The 22,143-nt window shown below is 36.6% G+C and overlaps 2 protein-coding genes and 1 long non-coding RNA gene across 3 annotated transcripts; 2 read left to right on the top strand and 1 right to left on the bottom strand.

Moving 5' to 3' along the window:
• The first annotated feature begins 8,588 nt into the window (after nt 1-8,588).
• Nucleotides 8,589-9,743, top strand: LOC110272903 (uncharacterized). The gene is made up of 3 exons (XR_002364478.2): nt 8,589-8,841; nt 8,899-8,971; nt 9,303-9,743. It is a non-coding gene; the product is annotated as an uncharacterized LOC110272903 (long non-coding RNA).
• An 8,129-nt stretch (nt 9,744-17,872) lies between these two features.
• LOC107462323 (uncharacterized) lies at nt 17,873-18,355 on the bottom strand. Its single transcript, XM_016080902.1, has one exon. It carries the CDS (start codon nt 18,353-18,355, stop codon nt 17,873-17,875), a length of 483 nt encoding a protein of 160 aa, XP_015936388.1.
• Nucleotides 18,356-19,781: 1,426 nt separating this feature from the next.
• LOC107462332 (uncharacterized) lies at nt 19,782-20,111 on the top strand. Its single transcript, XM_016080911.1, has one exon. The coding sequence runs from the start codon at nt 19,782-19,784 to the stop codon at nt 20,109-20,111; it is 330 nt and encodes a 109-aa protein (XP_015936397.1).
• The last annotated feature ends 2,032 nt before the right edge of the window (nt 20,112-22,143 follow it).

A 22,143-nucleotide genomic window follows, 5' to 3' on the forward strand; every position in this document is an offset into this window, starting at 1 on the left:
TAACCCGCCTCCACGGGTACCCGCCCCGCTTCTACCCGCTCCTATAAAAATTAAATAATATTTTAATTTTTACACATTTATATATAAATTAAGATACAAACAGAAGCAACAGTGTCAAATAACTTGAAATTAAAAAAAAAAATATTTCATCACTACAAATTTAATAGTATAATAAAGAAATTGCATCAAAAGAGTCTTCAATCATTATTCTTGATCACTTTTCATATCTTCATCATCATTAAAGGTTTAAAGGTCAAGATTCAAACCTAAAAATCAAAAGAGGTAGAAATTAATAAATTAATTAGTATTATGTAAAAAATTAACATAAATAAATATTAAGTAATAAAGGAAACAGAAACAAACATTAAAACAGAGAAAAAGGGAAATATATTAAAGTGAAATGCAACCTGCTCACGATATTCCTTTGCATATTGCTTTGCCCTCCTGTAAATGAGCTTGCGGCTCTCAACTCTCTTCTTCTTTGCAACATTAAACTTCTCCTTTTTCTTCAAGGCCCATTCCTCCTCCCTCTTCTGCTTCTTAAGCACAGACTCGGGAACAATTGTTTTCACCTCCTCACCCATCTCTGCCATTCATTCAAAATAAAAATCTCATTTATAATTAACATCCAACAAAGAATTCATTAGTTTCAATTATTATACTGACACATTTCAGCTCCAACTCAAAAGCTAAATGTTGAGTGTTTCAAATAAGAAAACTACATGCTCTCTTAAACAATAAAAAATAGGTCCTTCCAATGTTTTTTAACAATGAAAATCCATTTACATCAAATTCATACTAAGAACAGAGAACTTTAAATGTTTTTTTAACAATGATAAACCAATTTTCCACACAACATGCTGAATACAAGCTAATCAGATCACGAGATATAATAAAAATAATACGGACAAATCAAACGAGCGACAGAAAAGAAATGAAGCCGAAGCAAGGAATGAAAATCAACACAATTGAATGAGACAAATAATGAACAAGACATAATCATAAAAATAATATACAGAATTAAATTTAAAAAAATGGAAGTTTGATCAGGAAAGCATTGAAAGAATCTTTTAGGAGTGTAGTTTCAAGTAATATTTCTTATGAAAATGAAAAAAAAAGCTTTAGCACCATATGTTTTGCCATATTCATTTATAACTGAAAAGCAGCATAATCCATAACTGCATGTTGCATCCAAACGGAAAATTGTTGCAGATGAAGTGAATAAAAAATCAGATTTACAGTTTTATAGATTTAAAACATCAGATTTACAGATTTATAAATTTAAAACATCAACAATACAAAATAAAAAATCAGCTTCACAGATTTAAAACATCAACAACACAAAATCAAAATTCAAAGCATCAACAATTAACATCACAAAATCAACCATCAGCACCACAAAATCAGATTATCAACTATCAACAACAATCATAAATAATATTATGAGTCTAGTTTAACTATTTTAACATAAAAAATAAATCATAAAAATTAACTTAAAAAAAACTGAAGAAGAGAGTCGGAGAGGAGTGCTTACCAGTTAGCAGAAAGACAATGAGGGAGAGGCGAGCAGAGACTAGAGATCGCAGACTGGAGAGGCGAGCCGGCGAGAACAGTGACGCTGAAGAGAAAAGTGGGAGCGACGCCCATGTGAGCTCGATGAGGGACAGCGACAAGGTGACCGACGGTGGCTGTGACGACGCCGACCGGCTGCAGTGACGGGCGAGCTTTGACGGTGACTAACTGGTGGTCTGGTGCAGCTGAGCAGAGGCGGTCGGCCTTGGAGAAGAGCTGAAGAGAGCGGCGTCCTTGGAGAAGAGATGAAGTCTGCAGAGGTGTGAGTTGAGGGTTGGGATTTGGGAACTAAAGGTAAGTGGCGGTGGGTGAGATATGAAGACTGAACCCTAATCCCAAAAATTATGTATTTATATATGTGCACTCCGGGGCGGGTAGGGGCGGGTTTATTATGAACCCGACCCCGCCCCGCCCCGTTCAACTACCCGCCCCGATATGAACCCGTCCCGCTTCGGGTCGGGTTTAAACCTGCCCCGACCGGGTAGGGTGGGTCGGGTACCCGCGAGTTCGGGTTCTACTGCCCACCCCTAAATAATTTGTTTGCATTCCACGTGATTTCTCGTGCGCTTTTGAATATCTCTTGTCTGAATCTTGGTATGTAGATTCCGAAGAGCTTAGTGAGATTCAAGATGCTTTCTTATTTGGACCAAGTTCCCGTTTTGGCCCATGAGATTTACGCGATTAGCAATTACCCATTTTGGTCCTCAAAATTTAAAATTATCTATATTGGTCCTTCAGATTCAAGTCCGGGCACCAATGTCGTCCGTTGACTCTTTTCGGCGATGACTAGACAAACAAAAACAGAATGCTGAGATGGCACCTTCCCTGCCATACTGGATGATGAGTAAACAACATCGTTTATCCTTGGCATCCAAACAAGTCATAAATGTCGTCGCTTTGTATACAAAAGGAGAAGAAACGATGGAGACCCAAAATAAAATATTCTTCTTCTCTACCTTCACTATTCTTTATTTTTGACTTGTTTAGGCATCAAGGGTAAACGATGTTGTTTACTCATCATCCAGCGTGGCAGGAAGGGTGCCATCTCAGCACTCTGTTTGCCTAGTGATCGCCAAAAAAAGTCGAGGGACCATATTGGTGCCCGGACTTGAATTTAGAAGACTAGTATAGGTAATTTTGAATTTCGGGGACCAAATTGAATAATCGTGTGAATGTCAGGGACCAAAATGGATATTTAGTCATCTTATTTGGTTCCAAATATGCATTTTTCACCAATTCTGAAAAAAAAGGAACGGTTCCGAATGAATCCCAATTGGAGTATTAAAATTGGAGTTTAGAGATTGTCATGATAGGGATAATACGGAGTAAATACCCATAGTCGTCCCTGAGATTCACGCAAATACCCATAGTAATCCCTAAGATCTCAATTTCTCCATTGTAGTCCTCCAGATAGAGCTCCGAGCACTCAAAGTGGTCCCTGTATATATTTATGGTGATGAGTCATCACCGGAGCACTGACGTGGACTCAGTTTGCCATGATGGAGGGATCCGAAACGGCGTCGTTTTGGTTTGACGCCCTTGATAGCCAAAAACGATTCCGTTTTGACGTTATTTAGCATGAATATCAGTTTTCTCGCCAGTACAAACTTCACTCGTCTTTTCTTCTTCCACCCTCTGGCTCCATCTTCGTATACTCATCAATAGCGTAACTGTAGGATTCTAATCCCTGGGTTGAAAAAGTTGAGAGAAGAAGAAGCAAGAGGTTTTTGTTCTTCCCCTCCATCACCAGAAGCAAGAAGTTCGGACTTTGTGATTGTATTTAAGGTAATCTCCCTCCCTTTTTTTTACTTTGCATTTTCGATTCAGTGTTGGTTGTTGATATACAAGTTGATTGTGTGTCTGAGGTTCGGGAGTTTTGATGTCGTTATAGTGTCTAGGATTTGAAAGTTGGTTGGGATTTGTGGGGTTGCTATATTTAACCGGAATGAAACAGGGATATGGTTCAAAAATGTGTTCTTGAGGTGTTGATGTTTTTTTATAATGCATTAGTAGGCTTTCAAATTCTGTTTGTATTAAGTAAAAACTATAAATTTCTTGCAGATGGAGGAGAGGTTGGACATCATGTTTCATCATGGGGGTGACTTCAAAAAGAATGCAGAAGGGGTTATGATTTATTCTCCGGACAACAAGGCCTGTTTAGGTGATCTAGACACTGATACGCTGGATGTATTTTTCATAAGGAACTATCATAAGGAGCTTGGGTACAATGACATAACGCATTGCTGGTGGCATGTGCCTGAAAAAGGCTTGGATAATGGGTTGAGAAATGTAAACAGCGACAAAGAGATAAGAGAGATGGTGAAATGTGCTAGGACAAATGAGGAAATGATTGGTGTATATTTCAAGCATGGAGTGTCAGTTCTAGAGGTGTTAGAGGGAGGTAACACAGTTGTGTACTTGGATGAAGATGGTGGAGATGGGTGTAATGCTAAAGATACTGATGCCAGTCCCCAACCGATTGAGACTCATGCACTCATAGTTGCTCCCACCCCAAAGGTTGTACCATCACACTCCAACACCAAAGTTCATACTATATCTGAAGTCACACAGCCACCACCAGTGTCAAGGACTCCCACCCAGCCCAAGGTGCCAACAAAAACACTAAACCTCTCAAGACAACCAACCCCCAAGGCAACGAAGCCCAATAGATTACACCAGCCCAGCAAGCCCACCCAGATCACCAAGACCACCAGATCCAGCCAGCCCACAAAGCCCAAGAGATTAAGTATTTCCAGGAGACTCAGTATACGGTCTGCTGCCAGAGGATTCAGGATTAAAGTGTTTAACAATGAAGTTCCATTTGATGTGTCTTCTGACTCCTCTGACAGTGAAGAGGATAGCCTTTTTAAGCCAGGACCAGATGCGGGTAGTTCCTCTGATTCTGAGGCTGCAGGGAATGATCATGAAATTGGTAGTAGGATTAGGAGACACAAGGTACAATTAGATGTGGGATCCAGAAATGTTAATCCAGTATGAAAAGGGAAGGAGAAGATATTGGATGAAGATGACGGTTTGGTGCAGGAGGTGAGTGACGCTGAAGTTGATCTTGGGTTGTGTTGATGAAGTGGAAGATGATGGACTAGACCCAGGTGTTGACTCAAATGGCACCAATTTCTGGCACTCAGAGGAGATGAAAATGCCTCCGAACTTAGAAGATGAGCTGGAGGAAAGAAATGATTCTGAGGAGGCATGTCTGCTGTTTAGGGAGGGTGCAAGGTTTTGAGAGTTGCATCTTGAGGTTGGCGTGAAATTCGGAACGAAATGGGAATTTAGAGAAGCTGTGAGGGAATACACAATCCAGGAGGGTCGAAGTATAAAGCTAGTGAAAAATGACAACATAAAATGCAGGGCGGTTTGTAAGGTCAATGATTGTCCTTGGGTGGCTTATGCATCAAGAAACCATGAGGACACATGTTGGAAAATTAAAACCTTCAACGATGACCACACTTGTCTCAAACACTTCATCAATGCTTTCTCCATCCTTCATATTAAACATCTCGTACTCTTTTCGCAGCATATCAATCCTCGTTTCTTTAACTTGCTTAGTGCCTTCGTGTGTAACCTGGAGTTTCTCCCAGATTTCTTTGGCTGTCTTGCATCTAGACACCTTTTGGTACTCTTCAAAGCTGATAGCACAGTGAAGAAAGTTGATGGCTTTAGCATTCAGTTCCATTTTCTTCTTGTCATCATCATTCCATTCAGCTTCTTCTTTTGGAGTCACCACTCCATCAACACTTGTTTTTGTTGGAACTTTAGGACCACTTACAACAATCCTCCATATGTTGTAGTCAATGAATTGAATGAAAATCCTCATCCTCTCTTTCCAGTAGGCATAGTTCTTCTCGTTGAAGAAGAGTGGCCTGTTGTTTGACTGGCCTTCAGTTAGAGTATAGGCAACTGTGGTTGTGATACCAATTGAAGGTTGTAGAAGGCTCAGAGAAGAGGGGGTTAAATTTATGACCTTCTTTTACTTTAATTAAATAACCCTTTAAAACAAACTTTCAATCTGAATCTGTTTGAACTCGACAGTGAAAAATTTATGAGATAATTTTGTTTTGTCTCATGAATATCAGAAAACAGAACAGAGTAGGTAAGAGAGAAGCTGACACCATCATGTATCCTGGTTCGGTTGCCTTGTGCAATACAACCTACATCCAGTCTCCACCACAACAGTGGTGGAATTTCCACTATAGTTAAAGTATTACATACACTAATTTCATAGGATTGACACAATCCTTTCACACTCAAGTTCTAACCTAACTTGACTTGGTTATGATAATACCTAACTATACACTCTTAGTGCTCACCCAACTAAGAAAGGGGTACCTCACAGGTACAAGACACAAGACACAAAATCAACCTAAAAAAATCTGAAATCACTCTAGGCTTTTCATATTGTGTATCTCTCTGCCTTTTTCTTTCACTCTTAGGCTCTTTCAATGACTCTCTCATTCAGCCTTTTATCTTAAGAAATTACAGAAAGATAAACATTAAAAAGAGAATTACAATCTGTTAAACATGAAGGAGATTGATGCTTCAACAGCCTCTTTGCTATGTGATGAACCAGATTTGCTTGCCTCTGATTTAGTTCCTCATTCTGGCGGAATGTCCCTTTGACTAGGAAGCACTGTCCAAGTTGATGAACTTCTTCAGAAAATACTCCTCAGAACAAAAATCTCAAAACACTGGTTATCTCTCCTTAGCTTCTGAATGATAAAAAATATTCTTTTGTATCTCATTGCATGTTGCTGAGTTGCTCTTTCCTATGTCAATCCTAGAGCAGTGTGCTTCACCAACTCACCATATCACCTTTTCCAGTTAATCCTCAAATTAGGAACTTTAGTTCTGACCTTCTCTTGTTGATCGAAAGCCACAGGACAGCAAAACAAAATATTTTCAATGGTAAACCCAGATCGTGGCAATTGAAACACAACTTGGTTCCCAAGACACACTTATGACCGTAGATGCACAACATTGTAGACCAGAGATATTCTTTTCCATGTAACCCAAAAATGGATTGGCAGAATGTTGAAGATGAAGAGAAGAAGATATGATGCATGTATAAGGAAATGAAATCACCTTTCAGCTTCTGACTTCTTGATACAGTTTGATGTGGGTGACTAGATTTTAACCTTTTTGCTTAACCTTCTCTTTCTTGCTTTTTTTGTGAAGAACTTAGGGAATAAGCTTTCTCTTTCTCTCTCTGAGTTCTGACTGAAGAGGAAAAAGTGAACGTTGCTTTACTAAAAGCAAAATGGAGGGATCAGCCTTGAGTGTTATCAAATTGGGCTTGGTTTGGCTCTTTCCTGGTTCAGCCCATTTGAATTCCTTGCTCAATCAATTTGAGCTTTAAGTGAGTTATAGCTTTGTGTTTCTGGTTTGATCTCTATCCTATTGGGCTGCTTCTTTCTTTCTTTTTGGCTTGCAACACTTAACCAAGTTCAATTAAAACTAATTGGGTGTTTAACCCACTAACAATAATGTTTGTCATCATCAAATTAATTTAGTTAATTTCTTAATTCAACAATTGATTTATGGGAGTGACTGAAAGATATTTAGCTTTACAGCTTCAATTTCTCTCTTTCAAGTTCATATAATTTTAGTATTTCAAGTTTTCGATTAATCCAATCGAAAACGGTCAATCAAGTCTGATTTTTAGAACCTTTAAAAATACACACAAAATAACTTGATTTATAATTTAATCCCATTAAAAACTGATGTAAAAATCACATATAATACATCGCTCAACAACATACTAAAAGGTACAAATACTTTAAAGTCTTAAAAGACACAAAAAATACTTCTTTTAACAAAATTTCAATAGCTCATAAAAGTTGATAGAATGAAAGGTTATATATCACAGTAATAGACAATATTAAAAATTGCTAATAATATTAATTAATTACGATCGAGTGAAACAAAAAGTGGAAATAATAAAAAAAATACCATTAAAGATAATTTAAGAAATTGAATATAAAATTAAAAAAAAATTTATCTATTAGAATTATATATGAAAATAACGAGTGTTTTGAATATAAATTTTTATCTCCATTTTAAATTAAATACTATTAAAAAATAATAAATAAATTTAATAATGCTTATAAATAGTTAATTTGTAATTAACGTTTAGAAATATTTATCTTTATTTTGTTATACATAATTTTTAAATATATTATTTAATTTTAATTTATAAATTTTATACGATCTAAAGTTAAATAAATATTAAAATTTTTTATATTTGTTTTTAAATATTTTTTATTTTTAATTTTTAAATTATTTCATCAAATTTATAATTTTAAAAATAAAAATATATAAATTAAGCTAGTATATATACAGAAAGAAGAGTAAAGCATAGTTGTAAAAACCGGACCAGATCGACAGGTTCGATCGAAAAACCGATGAACCGGACCCTATACCGGTCCGATCTAGTATTTGAACCGCACAAGGAATTGAACCGGTCAAACTCGGTGTGAATCGGTGCGAACCGGTCAAAATCGGTGAGGTAGTCTGACCGAACCGTTTGGAAGATAATATTTCCAAAATGCTTGAGGTAGGGTTCGAACCCCTGCCCTCAAGGAAATCAAAAATCTCTACAACCACCAGAACACTATGTTCTCTAATAAAATTTTATGTAAATTATAATACATATAGATATCTTCTATCAAATAGTTTACTTTTATTTAATTTATTTTAATTTTAATTATAAACTCACTCGTTCTTAAATTAATTATATTTTTATTTAACAATAATGATAAACTCACTTATTTTTTTATAATTATATAATATCTATTAATATTATTTTTTAATAAATATTTGTAGTATATAATAGTATAAAAGATATAAACTAATTAATAAATTATTAAAATTTAAAAATAATAATTATTTTAATATAAAAACAAAATAAAAATATTTATGATAGAGTAAAAATAATAAAATATTTATTATTCTTGTTCCATAATATTTTAAAATAACTTTATATTTCAGAAACCCTTACTCAATTGAAACCCTTACTCATTACCCTAACTACGCCGTGACGCTGTTGTCCTGGTTGGCCTCTGCGACGATCTCCGATCCTCTGGCGTTTACTGACGACCTTCTCTGTGACATCTCCCCCGGCATCGATCTCCATCGACGACATCTCCTACAGCGGCGATTTCATCCGGTGTCGTCTCCTGCAACTTCCTCTCCTTGTCGTCCTCTGTGTCTTCTCCGCCAAAATCGTCAACGCCTTCCTCTTCGACGATCCAGGTTAGCTTCCTTTCCTTCCTTTTTGATGAGTCTCCCCTTTCCTTCCTTACCATTCAGATCCGCCGCTAGGGATTGCATTCCGCAGGAGAGGAATTCCTTTGTCAACTTCCAAGCCAAAGCCGGTGTAGAGGTTCGTTCCTCCTCTTACTGTATTGCAATACATAATTTGGACGTTTTGTCCGATTTCAACTTTTAGGGTTCGGAAGAAACTTTTGAAAGTGACGAGCAATAATTTGATTGAGAAAATAGTTAAAGGAAAATAATGCGCCTAAACTGTAGATGGTTATTGAATATCAAATGCTTTGAAGTGGTAAACATTGTGTTTCACTGGTTGATGAATTAGCAAATCACCATTTCTTTTTTGTGCTTGTCATTGTGGGGGAAGAAAAGTATTTTCGAATGGTTATTGGGTTGATCAGTTTATCACATTGGCAAGAATAAGATTGTTTTTGATATTGCAGAATGCAGAATTGTGTCTGGTGTTGCTGGACCGTTGGATACTCTTGATAAAGTTAAGGTAATGACTAGTTTTGATGCTATGCTTATTGGATATTCTAGAATTTTGAACTTTTCTCAATGAAATGTATCACTTTCTGTGCGGTGTGACTGAATTTTATACTGATCAACTGCAATAGGGACCAAAATTTCAAGAGATTGTTAAACTAGAAATTAAACTTTCTGTTTCTTGTGTAATTATTTGAACTAGAAATTAAACTTTCTGTTTCTTGTGCAGTGATCTTAGCAACAACCACATTGGAGGGCCATTCCATTCACTGTGTAATAAACATTGTGAATATAATGCTTAAAAAATAAATTATAAACATTGTGAATATACTGCTTTTGTGCTGTGTGCAGGCTGCCATTGTGAATTCACAGACCCTTGAACAAGTTGCAAGACTTAAAAAGGTCCTTGCTTTTCTAGATCTGATGTTCACTTGTTCAATTTTGATTTTCGCTCTCTGGTGTTTATACCCTTTCTTCTGATTGCTCATTTTTGTAAAGAGAATCTGTTGTCCTTTTTATTCCTCCTGTGCTGTCTAATTTTCTCTTTAATCCCAAAACAAAAAAAATCATTGAGCTGGTGTGAGTATATTATTGTCACCATAACTTTTGTTATTGTGAAAGCCATGTTATAGTTTGAGAGATTAAGTACATGTGTTGAATGAGTTTCCTTTGTCCCTTTTGTGTTTCTTGTGTAGTTGCATTAGCAATTTTTCATGCTTAAAACCTACTTTACTTGTACAATATACTTGTTTGTTTACCTTTTCAAGAATTTTGTTTTTGTCTTTATCCTGATTAAAGGTCAGTTTGTACGGTGTTTCTTTCCTTTACATATGTAATATGTAATTCACTTTTTGTTTTCTTTACCTTTTCTTCTTCCCTAAGTCGAGTATCCTATTCATTAGGGGTGTTCAAAACCGATCCAGACCGAACAAAACCGATCAACCGAACTAATAAAATTGAGAACCGAATTAACCGAAAAAGCCGAAAAAATCATGTTTTGCTCTTTTTTATGCGGTTCGGTTTGGTTTTCGGTTCTGACACTGAAAATCCTAACCGAACCAAACCGAACCGGTAACTAAAAAACCATTAAAAAATCCATTAGTTAACCCAACCCACTAGGCAGCCCAATAGCCCATTACCCCCACGGCCCACGTCCCCACCCCCATCAGATAACCTAGCTTCCCCATTACCCCACCCCCACATCACCCTGCAGCCAAAACTCTCAAAGAAACCCCATTACCCTGACCTCCCAGCAGCCCCTCCCATCCCCGCAAAACAGCGCCTCCGGCCCCTTCCATCCCCGCCGAATAGCGCCTCCTAGCAGCCCCTTCCAGCCTCGCCGAATAGTGCCTCCCAGCCCCTCTCAGCCCCGCCGAATAGCGCCTCCCAGCCCCTCCCAACAGTAACCCTAACTCCGCTTAGCCTCTCTCTAGTCTCCAATCCTCTGAGCTCTCACCACCTCTCAGCGCCAAAAACTCCTCCCCCTTCCCCGCTGTCAATGCTGTCGGACAGCACCATCGCGGCGGTGCGGCTCTTTTCTCTCCCTCTCCCTTCGTCGTAGCAGTTCTCTCTCCCCGGCGTCCTCCACACACCACCTCTTCCAGCAGCACGTCGTCTACTCCACGCACCAGAGCCGTCGTTCGTCGTCCTTCACGAGTTCGTAGCCACTGTCGTCCTCGCGTTGTAGTCATCGCAGTAGCCATTCCTCTGCATCTAGAATGGGGATGCCTCTTAGTTTTCAGGTAAATTATTTGTTCTAATTTTTTTTGGATCTAATTAGTTGTTCTTAGTTCTGTTTTAATAATTGGTTCTATTTTTATTTTACTATATGATTTTTGGTTTCGGATTTTTGGTTTCGGATTTTTGGTTCTGTTCTTTCTAATTTGTTCTTGCAGCTTTGGTAATTTGTGGTTCTGTTTGATCATTTCTGTTTGAAAATGTGTTCTGTGTTCTTATTTTTATTATTTAAGTTTATAGTGTTCTCTGTTTTAATTATTTAATTTGAGTTTGTGGTTTGGTGTTCTAATTTATGTTATTTTAATTTTAGTGTTGTTCTAATTTATGGCTTATTTTTTGTTAGGCAAAGATGACTATAATTTTACATTGTCCTGTTTTATGAAGCTGAATCCTTTTCTTGATTTTTTTTATCATGACAGGTATAGGATGCATCCAGAGATATGCAAATCCTCTTCACTGTATTTTGATGAGAATAAAGCACAAAATAGGAGCCAATAACGTATATTTGATGGATTGCTGCTGGTTGTTGACTTGTTTATTTCATTGTTGTTGCCTTGCTGGTTGTTCTGTTGAATTATTGAAACTGCTTCTGTTTTGTTTTGTTTGTTTTGCTGTTCTATTGAATTACTGAATTACTTTTGAGTTTTGAAGTGATTTAGTATGATTTATCAAGTGCTGGAGGTTTTGGATCAAGTGTTGGAGGTTTTGAATTATTGAATTATTGTTGAATTACTTTATTGTTGGTATTGTTGCTGGTTGGTTAATGAATTTGTAAATTGCTTGATTTTGTAAACAGGATCTTGATTTTGTAAACAAGATCTTGATTTTGTAAATTGCTTGTAAATTGATTTTATTGTTTAATGTATTTGTTTAGTAAGTTTGATGTCAGTTCAAGTGAAAATATAGGTGACACCTGATTGTTGATTTCAATTGTGTATTTGTGTTTGTCGATTTCAATGTATAAGACTTTGTGAAATAGTATTGTAGTATTTTTTTAATTGATTGAAAAAACCGAACAAACCGAACCAAACCAAACCGATTTTAATTGGTTTGGTTTGGTTCGGATGGTTTTGACAAAAAAATCGAATCAAACCGAATCGCAGTTTAATTAGACGATCGGATCGGATGACATTTCTCTTAAAAACCAAACCAAACCGTACCGCGAACAACCCTACTGGGTATGCAACAAGCTTGTAAAGAAGGTGAGAAAGTACCCAAATTTTAGACACTGCGAGACTACAACTTACTTTAAGACATGGTTTGATTTAATACTGAATAAGAATTCAATCTCGAGGGCATTAATAGATGCTAGAAGTGTGGTGTATGGTGATGAAAAAGAGCAAATATAGGATGGTTCGGGATTATGGTATGACGTTGCTGAAGAACAAACCGGTTCCACTGTATAGATATGTACCAGCCCATAGCCAGATGGTGAAGTTACCTTTGAAAGGGTGTATGTATGCTTAAGCGGTTGTAAAAATGGGTTCAAGGCTGGCTGCCATCCTTTGATAGGGCTGGACGGTGCATTCCTTAAGACAAGGTTTGGTGGCCAAATATTGTCAGCCGTGGGGTTAGATGCAAATCACCATATCTATGTAATTGCTTGGGCTATTGTCAGAGTGGAGAATATAGAGACATGGAGATGGTTTCTTGAGCTACTTCATAAGGACTTGGATTACTATAAAGATCATGACTGGTGCTTCATATCAGATATGCAAAAGGTATAATGTATACACTTCTAATTATTGATGGTTAAATGCTTATCTGTTATATGCTCATACGCTCACATGCATATCTTTTACATGCTTATTTATGTAGTATAGATGCTCATATGATTATCTTCATATCTGTTATGGGAAACATTGCTACTAGATGTGACGAATAGGAATTGGATTAATCAGGGTGTCCTGTAAACTTTTTATATAGTTCAGCTCTTGAATCATTGTCTGATTATCTGCATATCTGTTAGAGACTTTTATGGGGATCGATTGTAAAGTTTAGGGACCTTTATGGGAATAAGCATAAACGTCAGGGACTATTATGGGTCACAAATATAAAGTCAGGGTCATATATGTGTACATTTTGTTGAAACTATATATGTATAATGTTTCCTGAATCTGGCAAGGACTGATATCAGCAGTGAAGGAGGTGATGCCTGATGTGCATCACCGTTTCTGCGTCTGGCATTTATGGAAAAATTTCAACAAGAATTGGAAGGACTTACAGCTATGGAGACTTTTGTGGGAATGTGCAAGGGCAACAACATATTAAGAATTCAGGGACGGAATGGACAAGATTAAAAGGTTAAATGAGGATGCTTGGGCATATTTAGAGAAGTGGCCGATGGATGCTTGGACCAGAAGCTTATTCAGCTATAAGCCGAAGTTGGATAGCATCTGTAACAACGCATGCGAGGTGTTCAATTCTAAGATCAAGGATGCACGAGACAAACCCATCATAACATTGCTGGAGGAGGTAAGGATGTTTGTTATGCGCACCATAGCGAAAAACAAGGTAAAGCTAAAGAATCACACTGAGAAGCTCACACCGGTTATAAAGAGCAGGCTGGAAAAGGTCAGGAAAGAATCCAAGCATTGGAAGCCTATTTGGACTGGGGATAACGGATACAAAAAATTTGAGGTGCACGGACATCCAACTAACCATGTTGTGGACATAGGAAAAAGATTGTGCACCTGCCAATTTTGGATGCTAACGGGTAAGTTGATTGTATAACACAATTGTCTTTATGCATTTTAGTTACTTCAACCATAACCATTATCATGCTTCATGTCACTGTTTGGCACCTGCAGGTATTCCGTGTGTGCACACTTGTGCTACCCTCTCTTGTGTGAATAAGCAGTCAGAGAACTTCTGTCATAGATGGTTGACCATGGAATCATACAGAAAAACTTATAACCACCACATTAATCCAATTCTAGGGCAACCAATGTGAGAGCAAGCAGAAGACTATAACAGGCCACATGCCCCTAAAATCAAGACAAAACCTGGAAAACTAAAGATGAAGAGAAAGATGGATGCAGATGAGAAGAGTGGTTTTGAAACTAAGAAGCCTAAAGTTGACCCAAAGCTGTCGGGCAACACTGCAGATGGTGTGCAACTAAAAAGATAGATGGGGACCTTTACATGCAGTTTCTATGGTGAAAAGGGGCATACGAAGAGAGGCTGCAAAAAGAAGAGAGATGCTGATGCTGCCGGTGATGCTGCTGCAGTTGTCGCTGCCGCTGCTGCCGAGGCGGCTGAGAAGAAGAAAAATGATGAAGGACATCCTGCGCCTGAGCAGCCTGTTCAGCAGCCCCAAGACGATTCTGGCCAAGCAGATTTGGAAAGCAATCCCCAGGAGATCGAGATAACTCAGCCTATTTCTTCTGAGAAAGAGGATTCTCAAAAGGTAACTAAAATTTTACATATTCAAGCTTTTATTATTTCCATGTATCAATCATACTTAATGCCTAAGTTTTTCTCCTATAGGATCCTGGACCGAAAATACCTTTGAATCTGTCACCAAGAAGACGATCCTCTCTGCCGCCAACTGCACCAACAGTAAACCCCTTGCAGGGTGCATCTTCAGCAACAGCTTCAAAGTTTGCGAACTTGATGCAGTTCATCCCAACGCTAGGATTTAAGCCGCCAAGAAAGAAGAACTGAATACTTTAGATATATCTACTTAGGAGTTTCTGTTTTGTGTAATTAGTCTTTTCCATCGTACAATGACTAGATGGGGAATTGTGATCCAAAGGCATTTTTGATATGCCTTGCTTTTGATGAAACTACAGATAGCAGCATAATGGTTTCTAGGCTACCTTTTACCTTCATCTTTTGTTGTTTTTTGATAAATAATGGAATTTATCTTAATATATTATGCTTTGTGATTTACCATTCGAGAAGCAGTTTTTTTATTTTTTGATAAACAATGGAATTTATCTTAACAACAGTTTCATAGTTAACAGCATTTTTCATTCCATCAACAAGCAGTTTTTTTATAAACAATGGAATTTATCTTAACAATAGTTTCATAGTTAACAGCATTTTTCATTCTATCAAGAAGCAGTTTTTTACATTTGTTGCTAACGGGGAACCCTAAACCACCAACTCATTCATCATTTACAATACAGGATCACCAACAACACTATCAATATAAACACAGCTAACACTAACAACTGGGTAATCAATTTTTGCATCTGGACATCCTCCTCCAACCTTCGAAGCCTCCAATCAAAGTTTATCTTCACTTCATCACCAGACGATTCTGGCTTTTCATCATGTTCCTCATTCACAGAATTTTCCCACACAAAAAGTCCGCACCATCTCTTTCCACTTGTCTGTAACCAAGAAAGGATCAAAGTTCAGAGAGGAACAACACAAGAACAGTTAGGGGAGGAGAATCATAACAAGACAAGTAATTATTCTAACCCACATTATAATTGGGGCAGCCATAAAATGGTTTGTTCAGATTCGAATCTGTGCCAGACCATCTGAGAACCGCCTGCAGCCACAGCCGCACCATTTTGGTGGGGCCGATCTTCTGCTCTTCGTTTGCGTTCTAGTCCGGTTCCAGCTAGATGGGGAACGAACAGAGCTTCCACCTGCAGTACTACCACCACCCATCATCGACATCAGTAGCAGCCCCAGATGGAAGTGTATGAAAGAAGAAGACATGAAGAAGACGAAGAGATGAAGTGTCTGAGAATTTAGGGATTTAGGGTTACATATAATAGGACGGACCAATCTGAGTACAAATTGGAAATTCGCCAACTCAACTAGCCGTTGGGAGCCCTCCAGCGTGGCAAACCGAGTCCACGTCAGCCCTCCGGTGATGACTCATCACCAGAAATATACCCAGAGACCACTTTGAGTGCTCGAAGCTTTATTTGGAGGACTACAATGGAGAAATCGGGATCTTAAGGATTACATTGGTTGTTTGCGTGAATCTCAGGGACGACTATGGGTATTTACTCGGATAATACGGAATAGTGGCCAAAGCTAATTTAAGGTCGCCGAGCTTTCTCTTCAAATTTTCTAATATTATGACTCTGCTTTTTTCATGTGCTTCTCTTTACATCTTTCATTTCTTTCTTCTCATGATTCTGGTATCCATACATATTTTAATGGTTTAATTATTTGGTTGTTTTTTTAGTTTTATCAAATTATAATTAGGTTTTTATATATTTTTTTAATTAAGTCTCTACACTACTTTTAATTTTGTAATTAGGTTATTTTCGTGTAAAAAATGTTACCATTAATGAAATATTTTTCTTAAAAACATTGTGGTCAATAATCTAATTAGGTTTTTAATTGTGGATACCTTCAATGCGAAAAAATATTCGATCAATTCTAACATTTTTTATACTGACAAAGATCTGATTACAAAGTTAAAAATACTGTGTAGAAATCTAATTAAAAAAAAGATAGAAATCTTTTTTTTTTTTGAAGAGAAAAAGCTCGACCCACTAAGTGGAGCAAGTTGTAACAAGAAAGCAACAGTGAAGCTAAATTAAAGACATAGGTATAATCCGTTGTCATCTCCAGCATTGCCATCAACAACCAAACGGATCAACACCACACCATTCCCTATAGCTCATAAACGACTTATTCTTGATGCCATCAACACTTGTCTCAGATCTCTGGAATACTCTACTATTTCGTTCTAACCAAATGTTCCAGATAACAGCAAAGAACCCTATGAACCACTTCTTCTTCTCAGGGTTACTTCTAGGCACTGCAATCCAACTCTCAAATTGTTCTTTGACCGTCCTTGGGATAGCCCACGCTTTATTTGCACACGTCAGCCAAGTACACCACACCTGCCAAGTAAAATCACAACCAAGAAACAAATGGTGTACGAATTCTATTTCTTTTTTACACAAGATACAAATGTTATCGCTATGATGTATGATTCCTAGCCTACTCAGCCTCTCTTTAGTGTTGATTCTGCCTATTAAAACAAACCACGCAAAAAGCTCAACTCTTGGAGGTACCAGTCCTCTCCAAATGGCGCTAGTAAAGCTGTAGCTTGTGATATCCTCCGAAAGAGTCTCTCTCTGTAGTACCTGCACAAAGGAATTAGTAGAAAAGATACCAGTTTTATCAAATTTCCATATAATTGCATCCTCTCTACTAGGCGACATTCTTACTAGTCGTAAACGTTCATGAAGTTGATTAAGCAACTCAAATTCCCATTGGAACAACTCTCTCCTCCACTTGTTGAACCGAGAAAAGTCTTGAAAAACTCTCTTTCAACGTACCACCTTGTAGCCAGTCATCCTTCCAAAAACAAATACGTCTGCCATTTCCTACCTCCATAGCCAAGCCACTGATCATCATACCTCTTGCCTGTGGCTCTCTAATATTAAGCTGACAAATATCTTTCCACGGGCCACCCTTTACCGGTATTGACTATTTTGACAACATTACAGAAGGGTTCAAATGATTGCAAGAACATATAACCTTCTTCCACAACGAACAATCCTCTTTCGAAAAACGCCACCACCATTTGAACAGAAGTGATGCATTTCTGATTAATGCATCCCCCACCCCCAAACCGCCTAACCTTTTCAGAGCTTACAGCATCTCCCATTTCACAAGTGGTATACCGTTATTCCCATCTTCTTTACTCCACAAGAACCTTCTCTGTAACCCGATTATCTTTTCTGCAACTGCCTTAGGCATCTTGTACAAGCTTTAGTAGTAAACCGGCAGAATATTTAGAACATATTTTATGAGAACCAGCTTGCCTGCTTTGTTGAGGGACTTGGCTTTCCATAAGCTGAGCTTATCTTTCACCTTGTCTATGATCGGTTTCCAGGTCTTCACCAACCGAGGGTTTGCACTTTGCACCTAGAGGGATTCCTAGGTACCTGATAAGTAAACTAGCTTCGGCGCATCCCAACAATCCACACATACTTGTCACCCACTCCTGCTCACAGTTAACAGAAATCATATTTGACTTATCAAAATTAATAGTCAGGCCCGACATCAACTCAAAACCACGCAGAAGCCTCTTATAGTTCAGTATGGTTTCCATATCCCTTCCCACCAACAGTGGAGAAACGCGCCCATTCCTGACTGCCTCACCCACCATCATGTGCAAGACATCAACCACAAGGACGAATAAGAAAGGAGAAAGAGGATCTCCTTGTCTAAGACCTCTCTTCATCTTGAATGGCTTGGACGGTGACCCGTTAATCAACACCGACATAGACGCTGTAGTCACACATTCCTTCACCGATGCCCTCCATGTAAGACCAAAGCCCATCTTTTGTAGCACAACATCCACAAAGCTCCATCTCACTCTGTCATAAGCTTTCTAAAAGTCTAGTTTGATAATTGCCGCCTGCTTCTTGCGCAACTTCAACCAGTGGACCGTCTCACAAGCAATGAGAGCACCATCATGTATTTTGCGACCCTTTACAAATGCAGACTGAGTCTCTCCCACTAAACCTGGCATCACTAACCACATTCTTCTCACCAAGACTATAGATATCACCTTATAGACACAACCAACCATACTAATTGGCCTTAAGTCTTTAATTTCCTTAGCTCCCACGAATTTTGGAGCTAGTGCCACCTATGTTACATTCGCATCCGATGGTAGCTTCGCACTTTGAAAAAAGCCCAATACAACTTCAGTAAACTCCTTGCCTATCTCACCCCAACATTTCTTTATGAAGTTCATATTGTATCCATCACTACCCGGCGCTTTACTGGACTCACAATCCCATACTGCCTCTCGTATTTCCTCAGGCGATGACATCACCTCTAGCTCTGCTGCCTCGTCCTCATTAATCTGCTTTATCATCCCATCACGAAGTCCAACCCTCGGAGAATATTCCTGTCGATACAGCTCTTTATAGAATCCTGTAATTGCCATTTTTATTCTGGCCTGGTTCCTCACCACCCTGCCATTAATTACTAGGAAATCAATTCTGTTGTTCCTTCTTCTAGCCGATGCTAAGTTATGGAAGTATCTAATTACAAATTTGGTAAAATTAAAGACTAATGTAATAATTAATCCTATTTTAATCCAACAATAGCATCAGAGCAATCTTGATATGGATAAAATTAGAGAACACAGGGATAAGCTTCTTCATTCCCGAAACAACTAAGCTTTGATACAACAATTTATGTTTAGTTATTTTTGAGATATGGGAAATTTTACTAATCAATCAGCGATTACGACATAACTAGGTTATCAGTTAGTCTTATATTATTTTCTTCTAATGTATGTTGGGTAATTTAGTTCCCCAAATCAAGTGGCCTGATCTTAGATATCATAACATCATTCATAAAAGGATAGATTACTTTAGGATAAATTTACGTGATGTAAAACCAGATTATATTGCTTCGTTTACCATAAATAAATAAATGGAACAAAATTATAGTGTTTGCATGTGTCATCATGTGCCACACATGCCTGATTTCTTTCATAGCACAAAGTACTTCATCATGAAACGTGACAGTTTGCACAAAGCTGAAATTCTTCACTACATAACTACATGCATGTGATTCATTCAACCAAGTAACATTATTGGGCGTAGATAATTAATAATTTAATCTCTAATAACAGTAATTTGGATGGATTAATTACCCCTACGTTGCCAAACTTCTCTTAAGTAACTCATCAATTAATTAATTATATATATATATAGTTAGCCAGAAACTTGCACAAATTCTCAATCGCAATGGCTTTGAGTTTGACGAGAATGGTGGCAGTTGGAGCTGCATGCATGTTGATTTGGGCTCAGATTGGGCTTTCACATGTGGGCCTGGGCAAAGCAGATCCCGGAAAGTGCCTCAAAGCATTCTACAACACACCAGAGTGTGTGTCTGCAGTCACAGAGGCACTGTTTCAGTTCCAAAGAAGCATCAATTTAACACAAGCATGCTGCAATGCTGTCACAACGCTTTCCGATAATTGCTGGTCGTTCGTGTTTCTGGGATTTCCTTCAATTCCCTATCTCAAATTTCTTAAAGGCATTTGTGACTTTCAAAAGGAAAATGCTAAACCCTGAAGCATGATTATCATTCATCATTCATGACCATTATAAGTTACATATATATTTTTTTTAAAGAAAAGCTCAACACAAAAGTTGAGCACAGATGACAACAACTTAAAAAATCAAACAAACAAATGAACAACAAACGAAACAAACTTAAAATATTTATGTTAGATGGGTATGTATGTGACAAATACCAATCTCTAAGTTAGGAATAAATATTAATCAAGCTTATGAATGTTGGAACAGAAAAGATATTGTTGTAATGCTTGTTTGCTTTTCATATCCTACTTTTATCTTTATGTTTTTCAAATGTTTTAGCTTGTTAATAGATTAATAATCCTTTTTAAAATGGAGATCTTTATTTTCTTCTATTTTTTTGTGTCACTAAACTTTTTTATATGAGAGGATAAAGTAGTAGATAGAAACGGAAATATGGGGCGAGCGGAGGCCTCGTCCCCAACTATTTTTTTAAAAAAAAAATAATAAGTTATTAAATATGATTTAATTTATTAAAAAATTTATTCTGTATTTAGTCTATTATAAATAAAAGTTTAATTCAACCTAAATATTAATGATTTATAATATCTAAAAATTAAGTAATAATATTAAAAAACAATTGAAAAAGATATTATTACTAATATTTTTTTAATTAAATAAAATTTTTAAATTCTCGTAAAGTGAATTTTTTTTGTGACGGTCCTTCTTGTTACAATTGAGAGATTTTTTTTATCTATGAATATTATGAAAAATAACTCAAAAATAAAATGAAAGATGGATTTCTTGCTAATTATCTTTTAATTATATTGAAAAGAAAATTGGTTAAAAATTTTGACATTTTTATTGTCGATGAATTTTATGATACGAAAAATCGACCACTTCGTTAGTAAAAAGTACATACATATTTTTTGTATTTTAAAATATATTCTCTATCAGTATATTTTTATAATACATCTTCTATTATATAATTTTTGTATTATTTTTTGATATTATATATATTATTAGCCTTTCATAATATTATTTCTAGATCCGTCTATGACAATAGAAAAAAAGAAAAAAATTGACTGTAGGTTACGTTTTATTTATTATTTAATGTAGTGATTTTATTAATCAATGCATATAAAAATATTTTTAAAGTGAAGGGGGGAAGATTGAGATTTTTCGTTGTAAGTGGAAATTAAAAGCACTTATTTACATGCATTCGTAAAGTACGAAAACTTTATTTTATATTTAATAAATAAAAAAAATTGTGTAATCATATTTAAAAAATTAAGAATGTTTCTAAAAGTTATTTTTTAAAACTAATTTATATTTTTTCTTAAGTTAACAAATTTAATATAATTTTATATATTTGTTACATTTATATTTATTAAAGATTTAGAATTATTTCAAGTTTTCAACTATATTAGGTAGATATTAAATCTGTCACTAATATAAAATATACAATAAAAATAAATTAAATAATATATATTTATTTATAAATACATAATAATTTATTTTAGTATGCATATAACATTTTTGTTTATACCTATTAAAATTTGAAAAATATTTGGGAGCCAACATTATAAGGCTAATGTTCATACTTTGTCCCAACACTAAGACCCAAGTATAAAAGAGAGGTCCAATTCGAAAGATCGACCCTCACTCTACACCGACCTTCCCTTAAGAAGTCGGTCCTAACTACGACTTGCTCTAAGAAAGTCGGAAGTAAAGATTAGCTGGCAGATAACACTTATTCAAATAAGTAACTCCTTCCAAAATCTCTCACCCACTTCCAGGAGCCATATCTCAATTTTCCTAAGATAAAGGGACAGTTATCCTCCTTAAAAAGTGGAACTATTTCAACGATTGTTATTGGTTCACCACTATAAATACACTGACACCCCTCAAGTATCTCACTTTTATTTTTTTATTAATTTTACAAAAAAAATGGGGTACATTTTGTAATTATTTTTATGATGGTTAACGATAAACCTACAAAAATGTAGGAGCAAGGAATCCATGGCCATAAAAAATAGATTTCTACAGACAAAATTATTCAACCCCT

The sequence above is a fragment of the Arachis duranensis genome, unplaced genomic scaffold (genome assembly GCF_000817695.3).
Source record: "Arachis duranensis cultivar V14167 unplaced genomic scaffold, aradu.V14167.gnm2.J7QH unplaced_Scaffold_608113, whole genome shotgun sequence".
Lineage (NCBI taxonomy): Eukaryota > Viridiplantae > Streptophyta > Magnoliopsida > Fabales > Fabaceae > Arachis > Arachis duranensis.

Coding starts and splice junctions, on each gene's coding strand:
- LOC107462323 (XM_016080902.1), bottom strand. CDS start 18,355: ATGGGCTTTGGTCTTACATGGAGGGCATCGGTGAAGGAATGTGTGACT.
- LOC107462332 (XM_016080911.1), top strand. CDS start 19,782: ATGGCTTTGAGTTTGACGAGAATGGTGGCAGTTGGAGCTGCATGCATG.